Source organism: Acomys minous (genome assembly GCF_964271855.1).
Source record: "Acomys minous genome assembly, chromosome: 1".
Taxonomy (NCBI): Eukaryota; Metazoa; Chordata; class Mammalia; order Rodentia; family Muridae; genus Acomys; species Acomys minous.
Genome location: NC_140483.1, coordinates 54,445,635 through 54,465,831, shown reverse-complemented (window position 1 = coordinate 54,465,831; position 20,197 = coordinate 54,445,635). Strand labels below are relative to the sequence as shown.

Sequence of the window (20,197 nt, the reverse complement as noted above, 5' to 3'; positions counted from 1 at the left end):
TCTACTTCCCTCATTACCATTGTGACTAAAGACCAGAACATAAAGGAAAACCCAGCTGGAATCCAGAGGCCACTTGCTGACATCACCCTACAGACACATACTGAGGTGTTTGGGTGGTACCCTTTTGCAAGGAAGGAAGGGAGTTACACTCTAGGATAGCCTGTTGGCTTCCCTCAGCTAACCCATCTCTGTGTTGCCTTCCAGGTAGAGGTGCCCAAGCTGCTTCAATAGGACCAGGCAGCCAGGCACTCGTGTCAATGCCATGACTGCCTAGACTCTCGTCCCAGGGCTACACAGACCCCCGCCACCCAACCCTGGCTGAGCTGTTGCAGCTCTTCCTGTCCACCATGGGAGAGTTCATGACCTGGGCCACGCTCGAGGGAGGACACCTCATCTCTTCTCACTTTCCTTTCCTTGTCTCTGAGGCTCTCCAAAAGCTGCTTTGAAAACCTGGAGCTGATGTGTCGGGCAAGAGGAGTCCTTTAAAAAGCATGTTACAGAGAAGATGGTACTGCCCAGTGGCCAGGAGCAGGCATGCTGCCAAAGGCTCGTGATGCAGAAACGATGTCTCTCAGGGACCACATATCCACCCCAGCCTCCATGCGCCAGGGCCAGGATTCGGGCCTCTGAGGAGCCCTTGGGGCAAAGTTGCTGGGCCAGTGGCACTCTATGGGACAACAGTAAGATGGAGAGTATGGGGGTCCAAGGGCAGAGCAGGGGGTGCCGAGGATGCTACAAACCCCTCCATCTGCTACGCCTGGGCAGCAGGCATGGTTGGACAGTGCCGGATAGGGTAGGCTCCAGATGGGAGTAGAAAGACAGACAGCAGCTGGACCTGAAGGGTTGAGGCCAAAGCAGACATTTTCTTCACACCACCTGCTGCTGTAAAAATAGCTATACATCTGTTTTTCCATAAGATTTTGATAATATATACAGACTTTTAGCTGCGAGCGGCTATGCCTCACCTTTTTTCATGTGTTAATGGCCCCTAATGTTCACTCCAGGTTCCCTAGAAGGCCTCCAAAAGCTCGGGCTCCCTGCCAAACCATTCAAGGTGACCGTGGACATCATTTCTGGAGTCTGTGTACCATTGCAGAAAGGGCAGTACAGCGGAAAGCTTGAACTCTTAAGGAGTCAACCTCCTGACCTGATCGATGTTCCAGGGCTCTCTGCCTCTGTGCCCAGAGCTGTCCTCAGGGGCAGAGAGGCACACAGGGCCCTGGGATGGCTATATTAGGCACAGTCAGGGACGATCATGCTGTGACTCTCCTTACTGTGGGCTCAGGACCAGCTCTTCACAGCAGTTATAGGCCAAGGAAAGCGCAGAGAATAGAGTGACTCAGTGAGGGGCAGCACCTGCCCACTGCGACTTAGGGCCACAGGCGCCTGCCCATCTCTAGCATTGCCCCAGAGCTGCCACAGCTGTCACCAGGAACACATGCAATGTACTGTGCTCAGTGCTAGGTTCTAAGCCTAGTATGGAGGTTTTGGGTTCTATCCCCAATACTATCTCTTTCTGACTGACTGGCCTGAAGATATCTGTGGCACCATGGAACTGCCACCTTGGTTCTTGGTCACAGACAAGTGCTCTGCCTCCATTTTAAAAATGTTTTCCTCAATAGCAGAGATCAAAGCAGCTGGAATATGGGTGAGGTCCCATCTCTCTGAGGAGGTAGAATAGTTAGCTGTTCTAGGTCTGACTGAAACCAGAGAGGGTCAACTCAGATCCCAGGGTACACTCTGAACCCATCCTTCCCCAACCCGCCTGCGGCTTAAGTAATGGGTTGGTCCAGGGGAGGAGAGATATCAGCGCTGGCTCCCAGATCTCAAAGGGTATGATTTGTAGCCAAGCCTGTGAGTCTGCGTCTGATGATGCAGGCCACTAGCTAGATGCTTACAGGTGCTTCAGCTTATCTTTCAACTTTGTGATGTGGAATCCAATAGCCTCGCTGCTTTGCACATAGACTTAATCAGCTGCACATGGGTACACGGCTAATAAGAGGCAGGATTGAGGTCTTTTCTCTGCCTCTGAGAAAACGGATCAGAGATAGTATTACACACACACACACACACACACACACACACACACACACACACACAATCGCACCAGGTCAATCTCCAGCCTTAAAGTCTTCTTTAGACCCTTTCACTTTTGCATTTTTTTTTTTTAAACTTGAAACCCGATTTAGGTCGGGGGTGGGGACACACTCCCTACCTCGGCCTCCCAGAGTCCTCTAGGCTTTGGATGATGTAATCATTTCTAAGGGCGTTTAAACATGATGCGGGCGCGCAGCGCCACCTCGAGGCAAACTGCGTCCTAGGCTTTCCTGCTTTTCAGATCAGCCTGAAGCTTGGACCTGGGCTATGAGATGTCAGGGGAGAAGACCAGAGATGGGGAAGCGACGCAGGCCCCACTCTAGGTGACTGGCGGCGCAGTGCGGGACTGCGCGACGTGAGGGCGGATGCTTGCGCTCAGGACCTACGGGATTCGCAGAAGCGTTTCTGCCTGCTCTGTGCGCTCTGCCGTCTCCCTGCCTCACCCAAACCAGCAATCACGCATCGGGTGTGTTTTCCTTCCTAAAACTGAGGAAAGCCAGAACTAGACATAGAAAAGTTATATCCCCGCCCCGCCTCGCCCTCTTGAGAGCAGGTCATCCAGATCCGGAAGAAACACCTGACCTCAGCCTCCTCAGCTTCCCATCTCTCCTGTTCTTGCTGGAGTTCCATTCCATGTCTCCTGTCTCCAAACCGAGATGCACTTCCTCCTGCTCTTGCTTGGCTCCGCCTTCCCTGGCCAGGAGACGCCGGGCTAGGATAAGGGTCTGCCTGGCACTGGCCATAAGTGGGCATGGGAGGTTGCTGAGGATCTCATGCTACTTGCTGTCACAGGAGCTCATCAGCCTATGATGAGCTGTGGCAAACAAAGGGCTCCAGGTCTTTGGCCGAGCGGGGGAACGCCACGCTCAGCTTGGCCACGGTTGAGAACTAAGGTCTGGACACGGACATGGACCAATCACTCAAGACCATGCTTTTCTGGAAAACCAAGTTCTCTTGTCACCATCTGGAGTACTGAGCACAACCCACCCCCCTGATAGCAGATGCTAACCAGCTGTAATCAACCTGGAAGTCAGGCCCCAGGGGTGCTACACCATTAGGAGGCTCGGCTTGCCCCAAAACCTTCTCTCCTCCTGAAACTCCCTCCTCCCCAGACCTCCTTCCTTTCCTTGCCCTCCTTCCCTCCCCATCAGAAACGTCTGCTTGCCCGGATGCCTCCCTTCTAGTCAACTACCACACTTCTTTTTCTTAGTTAACCTTCCCATTGGCCCCACTGTATTCCCATGCTGTCTTGGCCCTAGCCCTCTCCCAGCACCCAACCCCCTACCAATCCCTTGGAGCTCTGCACCCCGACCCTAGACAGACACCTGCAGCACCTCAACAGGTCCATGTCTGTCTGGGCTTGTGTGTGCTTCAGCCGAGAAACAAGTCCAGGGCCCCACACAGTGTCTATACCACCCCTTAGGCTGGCTGTTCAGTGTTTCCTCCTATCCTAGCAAGACCCTAAGTTACATCACTGGGGCCCCTAGTTCTTAAGGGCCAATGTCCCTCCCTCCACCAGTTCTCCATGTCTTTCTGAAGTATTTGTGGTTCTCAGGGGTGCTAAGTGATGGGTAGGGCCTTGCTGGGCTCTGCTTACTCTCCAATAAGATACATAGAGTAGGCTGGAAATCAGAGTGTTTGGGGGAGATGGAATGTTTTCCCTCACTAAAAAACAACAAGAAAAAAACCCAAAACCGCCACTATGTGTCAAGACTCTGCAGCTCCCTTCCCCCACCCACTGCAAGGCTTCTTCTTTCTTCTTAGAATTCTTTTTTTTTTCCTTTTTTTGGAGTTTCTCAAGACAGGGTTTCTCTGTGTGTAGCCTTGGCTGGCCTGAACTCACTCTGTAGACCAGGCTAGCCTCCAACTCACAGAGATCAGCCTGTCTCTGCCTCTCGAGTGGGACTAAAGGACACTGGGCCTTCTTAGTTCCAGTGCTTTGCTGTGTTAACTGGAGACAGCTCTGTTCCACCTGCGCCTCTGACTGGTGTAAACCTGCCCTCCCCCCCAAAACTACAAAGCAACAAAAGTCGTGGGTTCCAGAACGTTGACTCAGGGACAATGAATTCTGTGAGGGCCCTACATCCATTAACATCAGTGCCCCTGCAGATTCCGAAACCTTGTCCTGTACCTCTCCCCACGTCAGACCCAGGCAGAGATGGTGTCCTGAAGTATGACCCACTGCCCTCAGAGGGAAAGCAGATGTGCAGCTGTGGGCCGCGGCGTGTCCTCAGGAGTATGAGCTGCTCCTCTGTGGCAAGGTTCAGGTTCAGGGGGCAAATTCATGTGTCCCCTGCTCTCACTGAGGATAGGGAGGTGTGAACTGTCTCAGGGGCAGACCCCTGCCCAAGGGAGTCTATGACTCCGGCCCCAAAGCTTCTGCCTTCTAGGCTGTGTAATAAGAGAAAATGCCCGCTGGGCTGCAGGGGGCCCTGGGGACATGGTGAATACAAAGGCCCCACTTAGAACCTAGGGGGCTGCTGGAAGCCAGAAGCCCGAGGCTGCACTGGGCTAGATTTCCTGAGGGTGGTTGAAAAAAAAAGGGGGAGCTGAACTTAGGGAACTGAGAGAAGGGGGTCATTCTCCCTATTTGAATCAAAACTATTAAAAGTGGTCTTGGAGGGGTTGGGACATGGCTCAGTGGTTAAGAGCACTGACTGCTCTTCTGGAGGACCAGAGTTCAATTCCCAGGACTCACATGGTAGCTCACAACTGTCTGTAAATCCAGTTCCAGGGGATCCAACACCCTCACACAGACAAATGCAGGCAAAACACCAATGCACATAAAATAAAATTAAATTAAAAAAAATTAAAAGTGGTGTGTCCTTCAATCACAGTGGTGCACGCTTGTAATCCCAGCACTTGGGAGGCAGAGGCAGGTGGATCACTGTGAGTTCGAGGCCTGCCTGGTCTGCAAAGGGAGTCTAGGACAGCCAGGGCTACACAGAGAAACCCCATCTCAATAAAACAAAACCGAAAAAGTGTGTGTCTTAGTAGCAGAGCACTTAGCCATCATGCCTGAGGCCTCAGGTCCCATTCCCAGCAATACCAAACTTCCAAACAGCAGAATCTCCTTCTCTGTGTAAGCTATGACTTCAAGGACCAGAGCAAGGGAAGATGGACAGACAGCCCTGTGCATCCACTGCCACTCCAAGGTCACTTCTTCTAGGAAGCCTTTGCAGCCCTTATGCCTAACCCCCCTGGACCCTGGCACGGACCTGAAGGACCTGACACCTTAGCATCCCATGAGGATCAAGGAGTTGACACAAGTGCCTTACAGGGGTCTGTTGGGTGGCCACAGTTCTGCACTTGGCTCCAGTCCTGCGCCTCTGATCAGGAAGGAAGAACGGATTCATAGTTCCAATTCCATTGTATATCACCCTTCTGGCAGCTATGGCTCCCTTTCTATAGAGGAAGGCACTGGGGTTTGGAGGCATTCAGAGGCATGCTCAAGGTCAGACAGTACTGGGAGCCAAATTTCAATCTAAGTGTACTTGGATGGAGAGGTGCCTTAATATAGCTGGTAGTGCCTCAGATGTCCCAGAGGCGGGCGAGTACCTTCTTTCTAGCTGCCATACATCTACTTCAATTGCTTTGGAAAACTGCCCAAGGATCCTCGGGGGTTCTGCCCCAGTGGGGCTCTTCTCCCATTGGTGCTCCCCTCCCCTGCTGTGGAATATGGAACAGGCGGCAGTCTAGGTTCAGCAGAAGGCAGGGTTAAGAGAAGGGGCCAATGATTCCACTGACATGAGTTATAGCGTTACAGCTTTAATCCAGGAGGCCTGAGCTCTGGCCGGTGGGGCATCCAGAGGAAAGGGCTGTAGCCAGGTGCTGACAGAGCCCGCCACTGTCTCCACTTCAGCCCAAAGTGGGCAAAGAGGAGCGGCCCCACCTTTCTGACCAGGATCCTAGGAGCAGAGGGACTACTTGAAAACACAGACTGTGACCCAGGTTCTCATCTTACCCCCTGTCTCCCATTAAAAATAGCTCATGAATCCCGAGCCCTCCCAACCCACCCCTCATCCATGGCCTGGTTCCAACTCAGCTCATGTTCCACTTCTTGGGGGCTCTGTTCCTAGTAGGGCCCAAGGCTTGGCTCGATCTGGGACCTGGTCACTAGAAGACCCATGCCCACCCCCAGGGCTGGATGCAGATACAGGATGGGGAATGTCCCAAAAACAGCATCATGGAAGGGAGAGCAGAGCCACAGCTGTTTCTTCAGGCTCCTGGGTAAGAGGGCTGTGGTGGCATATAGGGGGGTGGAGCTGAAAACCAAGGAGACAAATGGGTCAGTGGGGCACAAGAGGACAGGAAGTATTCTCCCCCCCTTTATGTTGTGCAGATCACATGGGAAGAGATGTCTAGAAGGTTCCAAGAATATATGGAAGGGGCACCGGAAGGGATTGAACCAGTGAGATGGGTAAGGGCGGTCCTGGAGTAAGGGGTGGGGACAAGCAGGAACAAGGATTCCAGGCAGTGCACTTACCTGTAGGGTTGTAGATTGGGGGCCCAGCTGGGTAGAGAGGGTACTGAGGAGCAGGGCCACTAGGTGGATACATGAAACCAGGCTGTGGAGGTATAGGGCCAGCTTTGGGGTCCGGGGGGTATTGGTATACCGGCTGCATTGGGATGCCTGTCATAGGAATCTCCTGGCCTAGAAGAGGGACAAGGATCATCATTTAAACACTCAACTCCCATAGACAGGCGGTGGTGGCGCACACCTTTAATCCCAGCCCTTGGAGGCAGAGGCAGGCAGATCTCTGTGAGTTCGAGGCCAGACTGGTCTACAAAGAGAGTCCAGGACAGCCAGAGCTCTGTTACACAGGAGAAACCCAGTCTAGAAAACAAAACAAAAAACAATAAACAAACAAACACTCAACTCCCACAGAAACCTCTTCCTGTCCAGGAAACCAAGGTGAGTACCCCAGCAACTGTCTGATAGGCTGCTGGGTAGCCAGTTGTGGCCTTTGCCTGACAAAGCCTGCTTGCCCAGAGTTGAACAGGAAGCTATGCATGAGGCTAAGCGGGTCAGTCTGTTTTGATCAAGTTTGTTCCCCTCAGCAGGTTTCAGAGCCCCCAGGAGGCAGAGTCTAGCCTGGGGATGTTCCACTTGGGTAGAAAGTGGGCAGCACCAGATGATGGTACCTTGTAATCCAGCACAGCTGCCACTGTGGTCCTCCTCCAGTCCTCCCCTCCCACACCCATCCCATATGGTGTCACTGTGTTTATCAGGTGGTTACATGCAACACTCAAATACACACCCAATTAATGTTCACTACCACAGACCCCACCCCCATAGGCTCAGCCACACGTAAAAGCCACACTTACCATCAACAGATGCATTCCTGTGCGCCATTGAATGCTCATGTGCGTGCACATATGAGGGCACAACCACATGCTCCCATACGTTTCTGGACACAGTCTAATACTCAAGGGTTTGTCTGCACGCATTTCTGGGTGGCAACGTGCAGGCATGCACAAACACACTTGCTACTACAGCATTCACCCATCCTCCAGCCCAGCCTGATAACTGTGCGTACCTTCAAATGGGCTCTGGAGTTGCTGGCGCCTTCGGTATAGGTAGCAGCAGGAACAGAGGAAACAGCAGATGGTGGTGGCAACCACAGCAACAAAGAGGATTACAGCAGAAGCGATGCCTGCTATGGTCTTGGGACTTTAGACAAAAAACAGGTCCTCTCACCTTCCGACACTCTTAGAGGGAGTCCTCACTGTGCTGGCTCCAACTCCTGGTCAGCAGGGAGCCACAGCATGCTAAAACTTGGAGTTCCCTGTGGGATTAATTCTGCCCACCCTCTTTAGCGGATTTAGAGACCTCCACTTCCCAAGAGGCTGTGCTGTCCAAGAGGCTAGCTAGTAAGTAGTATGAGGCATGCTGGGATTTGTAGTGTGCTCATCTATGCCTGCTTTTACATCTACAACTTAATTGTTTAGTTTTAAAATGTGCTGGACCCAAAGGATCCTTTGAAATAACGTAGGGTCATTATTACCAAATCTCACTTGACAGTCCCCTTATATGTGTTTTATACGTTTGCATCTCCCTTTAAAAAAAAGCTTGAAACCACTAATTTGGAGGCCTGGAGTGTAGCTTAATAGTAGCATATTGGAATGTGTGAGGACCTAAATCCAACCTTCAGTGCTGGGCTAGGTGGGGGGAGGGTTAACAAAACCTTTAATTTCAGCAACTCTGTTTTCATTTTGGTTTTGAGACAGTTTCAGTTTGTAGCTCAGACTAGTCTGGAACTCCTGGTGATTCTCCTGCCTCAGCCTCCTGGGTGCTGGGATTACAGGTGTGAGCCACCAGTCCTGGCTAGCAACTTTCATAGTTTCCATATTCTCTAAAAGGGTAACAATGATCTAGAGAGGTCAAGCGTCTTAGTTGGGATGGCACTGCTAGTAGGAAGCCAGCCGGGAACAAACCCACGTCTTTGCCCTCTTGCCAGAGCTTCTTTCTACAAAGCCTCTCTGCAGTTTGAGTGTTAACCCAGTACACTCCCTCCCAGGGCCTGTCAGGATCCAGAGAGCTTCTGGAAAGAGCCCAGGCAAGCCTGTGGTAACTAACACCAACCACCCTGCTCTGTCACCATTTGGAGTCCTGGTGACTCCTTCAGCTAAGAATGTGGAGGTGGGCACTGGAGCCAGCAGGAGGCTTCTTGAGAGGGGGTGGAGTGGGAGTCCGCAGCCCACCTGAAGGCTAGGCAGTGTTTCTGCTGTCTCTCGGTGATGAGTAAGGTCAGGTCCCTGCAGCAGTACCGATGGTAGCAAGTCCCGCAGCAGAAGGTGATGAACTCGCAGTCAAATCCTGGATGCCAGGAGCCATTCCGGTCCAGATACCACAAGCAGTCTTCACTCGCCAGCGCTGCGGGCAGGGGTGGGGGGGTGCCCAGTGGACATCAGTCCGATTCAGTTCCGGCCACTGCCGTGGGAAGCTGAAAGCCCATTTTTGTTTCCACCCTGAGGGGCTCAGCCTCGAAGCCCTAGGAGCACCTCTCTCCCTGAAGCTGCACTCCGGGCCTGGGGTCAGGTTCCCACTGTCTAACCTCCTAGGACCCTTTCTTCCTGCTCCATGAGCAAGTGGGAAACATCTGGGGCTCGTGGACAGCAGGACGATAGCCTGTGGAGGACAGTCTCTGGGGACACGGCGAGTACCTTTAACCTCTTCCCATCCCATCCCCAGCCATCCCTCCCTACCCATGCCGTGTCGTTCCCCGTCCCTTACCCAGAGGAGCCCCAAGCACCAGCAGGACGGCGGCAACGAGCGGCGCGGACCCGCGGGGCCCCGAGGGCAGCATGGCGGGAGGGGGCTGGGCGCGGCCAGGACGGCCTGAAAAAGGGGCCGTAGGACAAAGCTGGACGAAGCCGGCCGGCGGGAGCTGCAGCACCGCCCAGCTCGCGGCCAGGCTCTAGCTTCTCTCCCGCCTCCTTGGGGGCGGGACTAACGCCCCGTTTGCAGTTACCCTGCCTGGGCACCGCCCAGGGGTCTGCCCACCAGCGACGCCCACCCAGCCTCAGCACCGTCGCACCGTCGGGTGCCCCTCACCCCAAGACCCAGCCCTGCTCTCTCTGTCTCCGACAGTGTGGTAACACCTCCAGTCTGAGCCCTTAAGGGTACAGCCAACAGCTGGGCCCTGCGGTCAGGGAGGCCTGGCCATGCCCTGTGCCCGCCCCTCTCCTGAGACCAATCATTATCCCAGACTCCAGAAACACAGATCCTGGTGCCACCTCCTAATGACCAGCTCATGCTCCAATTCTGGAGGGGCAGGGCCGCACCTTCCCTTGTGCGGGACCTCCTCTGCTCTAGTGTCCAGTCTTGGACGTCGTGCAGGGGGAGGATAGGGGCAGAGTCACCCTGCCCCCATTCCTAGAAACAGGCGCCCATTGAGAGGAAGTTCAGAGAGGCTTTGTCCCCATCGGTGCCCACAGGCCTGGGCCCTGGCAGCTGCCCCGGCTCCCTGAGATGGCCCCTTCTCCCTCTGAATGGACAGCTCTCCAACTATAGCCTCATCCCTCACTGGCAGGAGTGGCCCAGGGCACTTTACAGTGCAAACCTTTTTCTTCACGGAGCAAGCCTGAAGAAAATACTGCATTAGCCATCAGAGTCAACAGTTAGTTACATGTGGGGAGCCTCAAGGTAGAAAGTCAATCAACCGTTCTACACTCATGTGGAGTTGTTACAGGCGTTAGGGTCGCCGCCTGTGCTCCTACAAGCCAGGGTTAGCCACCCATCCTCAATAAGCCAATTCAAGTATCCAAATTAGTAGTGAGAAACAGAACAAGGACGTTTATTTCATATGGCCACGTTGGCAAGAGGGACAAGGAAATCCAATGGTTCTTCTTCATCCTCTAGTCCAGTGGTTCCCAACCTTCTTAATGCTATGACTCTTTGATACAGTTCCTCATGTTGTGGTGACCCCTAACCATAAAGCTATTTTTTTTTTTTTTGCTACTTCATAACTTTACTTTTGCTGTTGTGAATCATAATGTAAATATCTGTATTTTCTGATGGTCATAGGTGACCCCTGTGAAAGGGTCAGCCTAACTCCAAAGGGGCCGCAGCCCACAGGTTGAGAACCACTGCCCTAGTCCATCTTCAGGGTCCTCAAGTGAGGGTAAAGTTTAAATGAGGGTAAGGTATTTGCTCAACTCAGAGGTTCAGGCAAGATGTGACTCCCCTGACCACCACTGGCTCAGGTCCTACCTAGTTCTCCGCTCTCCTGCAAGGTCACCTGACTCTTTCTCAGGAGACAAGTTCCTCCTCTGGCTGCTCCCAGGTCTTCACCAATTCTTCACCTAGTTGGAGATTCCTGAAGAAATTCTGATTTCTTGGGGTTCTTTCTCTCAAAAGTCTGGCTGCTAAAAAGGGAGCATAAGGTCTTAGTTATAGAACGCCAGTGGTCGCACTCCTCATCTGTGACTAGATGAGAAAAAATAAAACTTAATCAGTAGGAGGCTGGCAGGGTCACTGGGATCAAGACATTAGCCACTAATATAGCAAATGAGCTAGCTCACTCCACTGCACAGATGAGGAAACTGAGCTGGAAGAATTCTCTCAGCTCACGGTGCTGCCTTTTCAAGTTGGTCTTTTGTGACTTCAAAGCCCATGCCCTTGAGACCCATCCTCCTTAAATGCTTAGGGCTGTGCCTGGCATAAAAATGGAATACTTAGGGAAACATGGATGTCCAGCTTCATTTCCGGCAGCCATGTGCAGAGTGGAAAGGTAGTCAGGGTATCTGGAGTGGGAGAAGTGGGAGGCTTAGGCCATGCCTGTGACCTAGGGCTTGGCCTCAAGCTCCTCCAGTCACTGCACTCTGGGCTACCACACCCAGTCCAGGCTCCTCCACACTCTTCAGAGCCTGAGAGTCACGCTGGGCAGTTCAGAGGCACTCCTCACCTTCCCAGGCCCTAGGCTTACCCTGCTGTCTGTCCATGAGACTTCCCGGGTATCCTAGTTTGGGCTAAACCACTTTTATATAAGAAACTGTCTTCTTCTAATTGCTACTTCTGTTGGTGCCCTTCTCTAGAGTACTTCAGCTATCTGTGCACGTTCTCACCCAGCTGGCCTCTGGCAACCCAAACCATACAGACAGATAATTACATATTCCTTCCTTCCATAGGACCCTGTGCCCTTAGCTGTGACTTGACGTCATTGCCTCTTAGGAGAGAATTGGATAGAGTCTGCTTGAAGTTCACAGTGAAGAAGAGAAAAGTTCAGAAAAGCACCAAGAACATGGCCAAGGTCATGGCTGAGCTGGGAACTGAAGGAACTCTCGCACTCATGACCCCAGCGTAAACAGGCATATCGATTCTTTTCTCTGGAGTCCAACTTTAACATTTCTTGCTGTAAAAGATAGCGTCCTCTATTTTTGTTCTTGTATAGTAGGCACCTTTGCTGGGAGGTCAAGGGCAGTTGGCCAGTGTAGGGTGTCACCCTGCCACCCAGGCACTGCTAGAAAGGGGTGGTCTTCCTCCAGAGGCTTTGTCTTCTAGGAGTGCCTCTCAGAATGCCAGGCTCCTGCTTGTCTGCAGAGTATTCAGCAACCTGAGCAGAGCTTAGGCAGCCTGGGCTCCAGGTGAAGTGGGGGCAGGGGTGGGGGGTGGGGGTGGGATGTGCTGGCTTGGGTGGTTGAGCAGCCATTTTCTTGGGCAGCCTCAGTCTGGTCTTAGGAGCTTGCCCAGGCAGTGGGACATTTGGAAAGTGCCAGGTTATCTTTAAATGGCACTTTACTCAGCCTGCAGCTCTGCCAGCTGGGCAGGGTGGAGGCAGACAAGTTATTTTGAGATCTGATGGTGAGTGGTGAGGGCTGTTTACAGCTCTCCTGTCTGTCCCCTCTCTCCTGAAAGAGCTTGGGGCCACAGTACTCAGCACCCCAGCTGGGGTTTGTTTTCAGTCATCTTAGCAGATGGTTGTTGAATTTTGATGCACAGGCCTTTCCTAACAGGATTGGTTCTAGGTTTAGGTGATAATTTAATTAGAGTCAAGATCACACTAACAGGCTAAATCTAATACTGTAAGCCTCACTTCAAAGTGCTTTGTTTTGTACTGACCTTACAGCCACTCTGTAGAACAGATAGCAATATACCTGTTCTGTTGATCTGGAAATGTAGATCAAAAACTTAAGTATAGTTTGCCCCAAATTACCAAGCCTGGCCCCAGAACCTGTGCTCAGAACTGCAGGCGATGTAAAAGTCCTGTGCTACTTCCTGACTGCCAATTCAAAGCCACCTGACCCCTCTAGTCTTGGCTCCCTCATGTGGAAACAGATATGTTTCAGTCAGAGCCACTAGAGCCCCAAAGCCAGAGCTTAGCAGAGACACCAGTCCACCCTGTCTTTCTCTGCTCAAGAGAGGGTTTAAGGCCATTAGTCTTCCCATCAGGCAGGTGGAAAAGAAGCTGCCGAGGGAAATGAGAGTAAGAATCTAGAACTACAAAGTCAGATGTAAAGATGATTTGTTTTGGAGACTGGGTTCTCTGTGTAGCCATGGTTGTCCAGAAACTCACTCTATACACTCTATAGACCAGGCTGGACCTGAAGTCAAGAGATCTGCCTGTCCACCTGCCTCCTAAGTGCTGGGGTTAAAGGTATGCACCACCACCACTTGGGTGAAAATTAATTTTTTACAAAATTGAAATGGATCAGACTGAATCTATCCCACCACCAGTGAGGGAATTTAGTATAAAACTCTGGAGTAAGTGCTCTAGGTCTGCTTACTCTGGTTTTAACACCTGCTCGTGATATGCAAGTCCTAAGTTCCGGCCTGTGTACACACCCTATGTAGAGAGCTCTTCAGGGAGCCCATGCAGCCCCAAGCCCTTCAGTCACTAGGCACTCAGCCAGGAGCAGCAGCATGCTGACCACTCAGGCTCCAGGGACTTCCTACTGTGGGAATCGAGGTCCTCCCCTTTTCCTCCCCCTTCCTCTAGGACCCTGGGCCTGACTTAAGCTGGGTTTTGCCCCCTTTAGATAGAGGCTATCCTCAAGTGGTGGCTTTCTACCCCTCAAAACCCACCAAGGCAATGAATTACAGAGGACTATGTTCTGAGAATGAAAGGTGGGGAAAAACATAGCGAAAAGCAAACCAACAATTTGTCACAGATTACCGCAGAAAAACTGCGCAGTGGGTAGCAGGTGGGAGCTGGGGCCCCCACCTGTCCCCTGGGTAGGTCTACAGAGCTGTCCTCCCAAAGGCTCACCAAGCCTTGACTTTGCAGAAGCAGTGGCATCTGGGAAGCTCAACTGAGTCACAGTCAAATCCAACCAGGCGAGTGGAGCCAAATACAGCTAGCTCTGCTCTGTGGCAGGGTTAGGATGGGCCTCTTCTCACATTCCCGCCAGCTGGGCATCAGTCCCCCACTTTACAGACAGGGAAACCAAAGTTCACAGGATCACATTCTGTCCCAGCCCCCTTTCCAGCTATACTGTTATGCCAAGACTTGAAGGGCTTCCTGGACCTTCTAGTCAGGCCAGTGGCTCACTGTTTGCCTTCTCATTGCAATTTGCCAGACAGGCATGAGACCTTTTGTAATCATCTAAAAACAAAACAAAACAAAGCAAAAAATGACATCATTAGCTGGCTGGTGCTAACCTGCATCATGCTCACAGTAAGGCAAATCAGCCACCAACTATGGAGTTTTATTAACAGGTACGTTTGGCTGCGTGTTACTAGAATCCTCACGAAGCACTGAGAGCTAGTGTGGCAATCTGTGTGAGAATGGGGCTTCGGCCAGGTGACTACAAACAAAATGCGTGGTCTCTTTGATGCAGAGGAACTCACAATATTGGGAAAACACAATTGATAGTTGTCACTTTGGGGACACTGCCTCCTAGCAGCCATTAAGCTTTAATGCCTTCACCGACTCTCTCTTCTGCCCGTTATAATCTTAGCACACGCTGCAGCTGCAGCTCTTCCTAGACCTGCTGCCAGATGGCATTCCTGCCTTGCATCTCCGTCCCCATCAGCTCAGCCTCCAAACCACTTTTAGTCCTTTTCAGGTGGCCAGTCCCTCTCTCTAGAGGAAGCAGGCCTTGTTGGGACCTTCACTGTTTGGCTTTACTTCTGGCCTAGACTGCAGGAATCACAATCTCTTAATATTCTCTGAGTCAGGTGCTGATGAGGGCATTAGAACCCTGGGCCTCACGCATGCTCATCAAGCCCCTTTTAAAAGGGCAAGGACTCACTGTGTAGGCCTGCTTGGCCTGAAACTTACAGAGATTTGCCTGCTTCTTCCTCCAAAGCACTACAATTACAGGCACGTTCTACCACGCTCATTCTAGTATTTCTACAGTGCTTATAAAAACTCTTCAAATGCAATTGTTTCATGACAATCTTATCTTAGAAAGTCACCTCCCACCCTCTAGAATAGCCTACCCTACCTCTGTCTTTCTGGTAAATGCATAAGAGAGGTAAGAGAAGCTACCAACAAATGCAGGCTTCTTGGACAGCAATCTCACACTAGCAGAGAACACTCAGTATCTCTGCTTTCCTCAATCTGTAAAAGGGCATGACGGAAAAGGACCTAGTTTGCAAGCATAGTAGGTGTGAGGTCATTCACAGACATTCAACAGCTCTAGCATTTCAGCACTCACGGTTTAGCAACAACTGCCAGCCTTGAGGCAGGGTTTCTCTTGTAGCCCTGGCTGTCCTGGACTCGCTTTGTAGACCAGGCTGGCCTTGAACTCATAGAGGTCCACTTGCCTCTGCCTCCCAAGTGGCCACTGACTCAGATTCAGTCCCCATTCCCCCAGCCCAGTCTTTTCCTTGGAGGTGACCCACTTTTCACCTAGCACTTGCCTCATTTGTTACTGGTTTCTGATCTCCTCGTCAGCTTCTCCTGCCCCACTCCAAGACAAGGTCTCATGTAGCCCTGCTAACCTGGAACTTGCTATGTAAGCCAGGCTGACATTGGACTCAGAGATTTGCCTGTTTCTGTCTCTTGAGTACTGGGATTTTAGGCACACACCACCATAAAGGCCTAGACTAACTGAGAAAAGTCCAAGGCACTGGCCTTCCATGTCTAAGAGATTGAATATTCACTGAAACTGACAGGAAACAGAAGAGCCAGAAATCCGTCTTTTATTATTTACTGAGGCACAACAGGTCTGCCTGGTGGACGGGGACAGTGCAGCGCTTTTCACTGAACACTCCCTTAATTTGCTGAAGTGCTGTTCTGAGGCCAGCATCTTCGGCCACCTGCTTTCCCTCAACAATTTAGGCCTTGGTTGTCCTCTTACAGAGCACTGCCACTAGCCAGGATCACTGATGGACAGAGGTGGAAAAATCCACAGGATCCTAGACTGTCACCTAGGCCCACACTGGAGCTTTCTGGACCAACCCAGTACTTTTAAGGAGGTAAGAGCACTCTAACTTCAAGTTTCCTGATAAATACTGTCGCCAATCTCCCTTTCTTATAAGCACTTGATCTACTTCAATTCTAAATGTCATCTTCCCTAGAGGTTTCCTCTCATCTAAAATCTGATCAGCATTCTTTCCTTGTCTAGGTCAGTTTCTTTTGCAAATGGCTTCAAACTTCTTGGAAAGAGTAAGGCATAAACAAACCCCTTCGTACTGTAGCAAAGAAGACCCATCACACGTTCTTACAGAGGTTGACTTATAGTTTGGTTACTGAGTGCTGATGTCAGCTCTCCAGGCTTTTTAGCATGGCTAACAGACACTGAAGCTCGTTCCCATTAGTTTGGCAGCACTTGCTCCTTAGCTCACAATGAACATCTGAGTCCCAGCAACTCCTTCCCCTGCTGATAGCCCCTGCTGTAGGTTCATGCTTCCTAGTCAGTGACTTGCAGCAATGGCTCCCTTTCTTTTCCTCCTGCTTTTTAGCCTCCTAGTATTTCACCCGTATCCTGTAAAACCCTTCACCATAAGGAGCCAGCACCCATCTCATTAGCTCAGTGGTCTTAATCTTCCAACAGTCCACTTTGCCCTTTCCCAAATGAAGTTGGTTTTTGTAGGAGACAAAATAGGAGCCAAAGTTCAACTTTGTCACACTAACAGTCACCAACAGAACTTCTGCCTGCTCATAAAGGAAAATCTCTTAGCAGGACCAGAAAATTCATTGTGTACCTGTTGCAAAAGTTAAATGCTCTAAAAACATAAGCAAGTATCTGTCCATCAAGGTGCATACGATCCCCCCACTTCAAACCAGTTGTGTGTTGGCTTCCTAGAGGAATTAGGACCCATTTTTCAAGTTTTCCTAATGCAGGAGCTTGGTCCTCCCAACAAAATTGAGACATGTGAACAGGACAGGAGGCCGCTTGACTAACTTTGGCAGTAAATAGAGAGGAACTGACCCAAATCACTATTAGTGTATGTATGGGGGTCTCCAAACTTTCTCAAATGCAGCAGCTCAATGCTGCTAACCTGGCACCATTCTAAAGTGTCAAAACCTTTGGACAAGCCGGGCGTGGTGGCGCATGCCTTTAATCCCAGCACTCGGGAGGCAGAGGCAGGCCGATTGCTGTGAGTTCGAGGCCAGCCCGGTCTACAAAGTGAGTCCAGGATGGCCAAGGCTACACAGAGAAACCCTGTCTCGAAAGAGGGGGAAAAAAACAAAACCTTTGGACAACTTAACCGCATGGAATGGTATACTGTTTTTAGCACCAAATCCAACTGGCTTTGAGGTCAACTATGGAGCAAGGTTCTAAAGTTCCTACTGTGGTTTTCTGGGTACTGTTGGGCAAGCATGTTATCATTTCTCTTGATCAGGAATTTCAACTTCTGCAGGAAAAGCAACAAGGGCAGAGGCAATACTGGTCTCCACACAACCAGCCAGAAGACAACCAAACACTTTCTCAGGCTCTTACAAAGGTGGAAGGAAACTTTAGTGACATGCCTCTGGACTCGAGGCTGAGCACTAAGGACATCTGGTGGTGTAATCAGTAATAAGGTTAGGGTTCCATGAAAGGCCTTATAGATTAAGTGCCACACTGTTACTCTTCTGCTTAAGAACGGAGCTCAAAGTCATTTCCAGCTCCTTTCCCTTTTTGTTAGAGCATCACTCCAAAGAAATAGCTCTGGCTATTAGAAATGGAGTACCACACAAAGGGAACATCAGGGAACTCCTCTGCTTTTAAGTTTCACCCACTCTCTCAATTCAAAACACAGGGAAAACCCGAGGGATGTCCCTTATTTTGGCAGTACTGAGGACTGAACCTAGGGCCATCCACATGCTGTACTGACTTTTAAAAGCAGAGCTGAACAAAAAATACCAGTTCTCTAAGCTTTCTGAGCTGTCTGCCAAATCATAGTAGAATGCCAAAACAGGCTCTGCTTTCCTCCCTTGTCTTTACTTTCCTTCCAGAGGGAGTAATAAACAGAAGGTAGAGGTGCTGAGGCACCTTAGAGTATGCAGACTAAATTCATTTGTAAAGATTGCTTTACTGTCCTAGAAAAATACATGTTGCAAATTCAAGGGCTACAGCTCAACCACTTTAGAGGATTCCTGAGGGAGAGGGATAACCTTTGAATATCAGACTCTGTGGTTATGTGTAGACAAGGCATATTAAATATAGATGGGGCAGGCAGATTTAGAAATAAAAATCTTTTTCCTGATTTTTTTTTCCTTAAAAAAAAAAAAAGAAAGAAAGACAAGTTGCCATCTGTCTGGCTTACTTTGTGTGTGCATGTATATATAGGAGCAGCCTGGGGGAGGAGCTGTGTCATGCAATGAAGCAAAGATGGGAAGGTGGCTCCCTTGACAGAGAACCCTTAGTGTTGCATGAGGAAAGCATGAAGGCAAGGTTACTGTTAAGGGTTTAGGATGTAGCTGCTCCATCTTGTTCTTACTAAGAACCTAGAGCATCACTGGGTGAGGGCAGAAAGCATAGTGATCTCTCAAGGGGTTCCTATCTGAACACATCAGATGTCCTTTTTCCTGTACTCCCGAGGTGGGGCTAAATAACCAGGAACCCACAATCCTGCGTATCAATGTTTCTGGTCTGGCCAACCGAAGATACTAGGAATGGAACGGGGCAGAGCTGGGGAGAAAAAGAGTTCCAGATTTGGGGTATCTTCACAGGACTTTGAGAAATGTTCTTTGTTTTAGCTTTTTAAAATGTCAGCCCTGGTAAGCAAGGACTGAGTGTCAGTGTCACTGTTGAGGCCAAGGGCCACGAAGCCACTCCAGGCTGAGAAAAAGTGCATTTCAAGGCCAGTGATGGCGGCAGAATGGTCTGTGGCTGAGTCAGGAGAGGGAACACAGGTTGAAGACTCCCCTTTTTAGATGCCGATGGTCTGTAGAACCCGCCTCTCGTTGTCATTAAGGTGGCACGAAAACATTATGTAACAGGGCTGCTGAGCAAACTGGCAAAGGAAGTCTGTGAGATATGCCTGGAGGAAGAATGAGAGAGGCATTACTAAACATTCCCAGGGCCAGCAGTGGACAGCAGGGCAAGGACAACCAGCAAGTGCTACAGGGATGCTGGCTTTCAAGTGCTAGCTTCCTAAGGGGTAGCTTTTCACATTCTTGGATCTAATATACATACAACCCAGAATGTCATAGGGAACCAAAAATATCTCCAAGGCTCCATCTCTTATTCCACCCAGAGAACTTTCACAAAGTAGCCTCAAGAGACAGATTATTGCTGGTACAGACTGCTAAACAAAAATCCCAGTACTCCTCTTCGCTCCATGGCCCTGAGCACTCAGACAGATAGCAACCCCACCTCCACTTTCTGCAGTTCTCATGAAGAACTATGAATGAACTTGAACCCATAGTCTTGCGTCCATGGCTTGGAAGATATTGTTACTTTTAGGACATCTTCTATGGACACCCTCACCTGTAGATCAATCTGATAGAGAGGATCCTTCAGGGCATCAGGGTCATCTTCCTCATCATCTTCATAGTAATCCTCCTCTGTTAGACACAGCCAACACAGGCGAGTCAGGCCAGAGGCCATGATCAGGCCAGTGGTGGTATTTACCAGCACATGGCTGAGGCAAAAGCCCAAGGAACATCCCCTCTTTCTTGGGGAACCCCATCCTTGGTACCAGTGTGCAAAGAAAAGGCATTTACTATCCTGTTCTGTCTCAAATGGCTTACCATATTTACTTGTAGCAAGGATGTCAGATAAAAGCTGACCAGCTAAGCCATCCTCCTCTTCCTCTTCCTCTTCCTCCTGGTCCTCCCACATATCATTGGAATCATCTATTTGAAGATGAAAAGCAGCTGAAACAGTCATGCATCTTCCCTCCCATAAATATTACTAGGACAGGACAGAAGGGCCCTGAGGGTTTCTGCAACGTGGCCTACAGTCCCCAAATGTGAAAGAACCAAGGATGGCCAGACCATCCCAGTGAGTCTGATGGAAGAAGTAAAGCTCTCAGGAAAGGGTAAGGCAAATAAGGGGAAAATGGGAGGGAGGGAAGAATGGGAGGATACAAGGGATGGGATAACCATTGAGATGTCACAAGAATAAATTAATAAAATAAATAAAAAAAAGAAAAGAAAAAAAAAAAAAAAAAAAAAAAAAAAAAAAAGAAAGGGTAAGGCAGCTTGTTTCCTAGCTGCTTGCACCTTCAACCTCTGTGAGATTTGCAGTCCCGACAGTGACAGCCATGGTGCAGCTT

General features: G+C 50.3%; 3 protein-coding genes and 1 long non-coding RNA gene across 7 annotated transcripts in view; 2 read left to right on the top strand and 2 right to left on the bottom strand.

Annotated features, from left to right (window-relative positions):
- LMOD1 (leiomodin 1) overlaps positions 1 to 950 on the top strand; it is a 41,613-nt gene extending 40,663 nt beyond the window's left edge. Inside the window, exon 3 of one of the 2 annotated variants that reach the window (XM_084786557.1) lies at positions 209 to 950. In XM_084786557.1, the coding sequence (XP_084642683.1) occupies positions 209 to 231 (23 nt within the window). In that variant the 3' untranslated portion in view covers positions 232 to 950. Of the gene's footprint in view, positions 1 to 204 lie in introns of both variants that reach the window. The other variant, XM_084786556.1, reaches the window with a different exon arrangement.
- A 4,895-nt stretch (positions 951 to 5,845) lies between these two features.
- SHISA4 (shisa family member 4) lies at positions 5,846 to 9,750 on the bottom strand. Its single transcript, XM_084786644.1, has 6 exons — positions 9,656 to 9,750; positions 9,335 to 9,439; positions 8,803 to 8,974; positions 7,638 to 7,771; positions 6,584 to 6,751; positions 5,846 to 6,362 (listed from the first exon to the last, which is right to left on the bottom strand). Exons 2-6 carry the CDS (start codon positions 9,405 to 9,407, stop codon positions 6,316 to 6,318), a joined length of 594 nt encoding a protein of 197 aa, XP_084642770.1. The 5' UTR covers positions 9,408 to 9,439; positions 9,656 to 9,750; the 3' UTR covers positions 5,846 to 6,315.
- Positions 9,751 to 9,889: 139 nt separating this feature from the next.
- On the top strand, positions 9,890 to 18,215 carry LOC311600245. The gene is made up of 2 exons (XR_014780174.1): positions 9,890 to 10,231; positions 11,731 to 18,215. It is a non-coding gene; the product is annotated as an uncharacterized lncRNA (long non-coding RNA).
- Positions 18,216 to 18,636: 421 nt separating this feature from the next.
- IPO9 (importin 9) overlaps positions 18,637 to 20,197 on the bottom strand; it is a 42,450-nt gene continuing 40,889 nt past the window's right edge. For 2 of the 3 annotated variants that reach the window (XM_084786531.1, XM_084786533.1), the window contains exons 22-24: positions 19,671 to 19,775; positions 19,408 to 19,484; positions 18,637 to 18,958 (exon numbers count right to left, since the gene is read on the bottom strand). In XM_084786531.1, the coding sequence (XP_084642657.1) occupies positions 18,848 to 18,958; positions 19,408 to 19,484; positions 19,671 to 19,775 (293 nt within the window). In that variant the 3' untranslated portion in view covers positions 18,637 to 18,847. The remainder of the gene's footprint in view (positions 18,959 to 19,407; positions 19,485 to 19,670; positions 19,776 to 20,197) is intronic. The other variant, XM_084786532.1, reaches the window with a different exon arrangement.

Coding starts and splice junctions, on each gene's coding strand:
- SHISA4 (XM_084786644.1), bottom strand. CDS start 9,407: ATGCTGCCCTCGGGGCCCCGCGGGTCCGCGCCGCTCGTTGCCGCCGTC. Junction 8,975..9,334: donor GGTGCTTGGGGCTCCTCTGG/GTAAGGGACGGG, acceptor CCCTGCCCGCAG/CGCTGGCGAGTGAAGACTGC. Junction 6,363..6,583: donor CCCAATCTACAACCCTACAG/GTAAGTGCACTG, acceptor CTTGGTTTTCAG/CTCCACCCCCCTATATGCCA.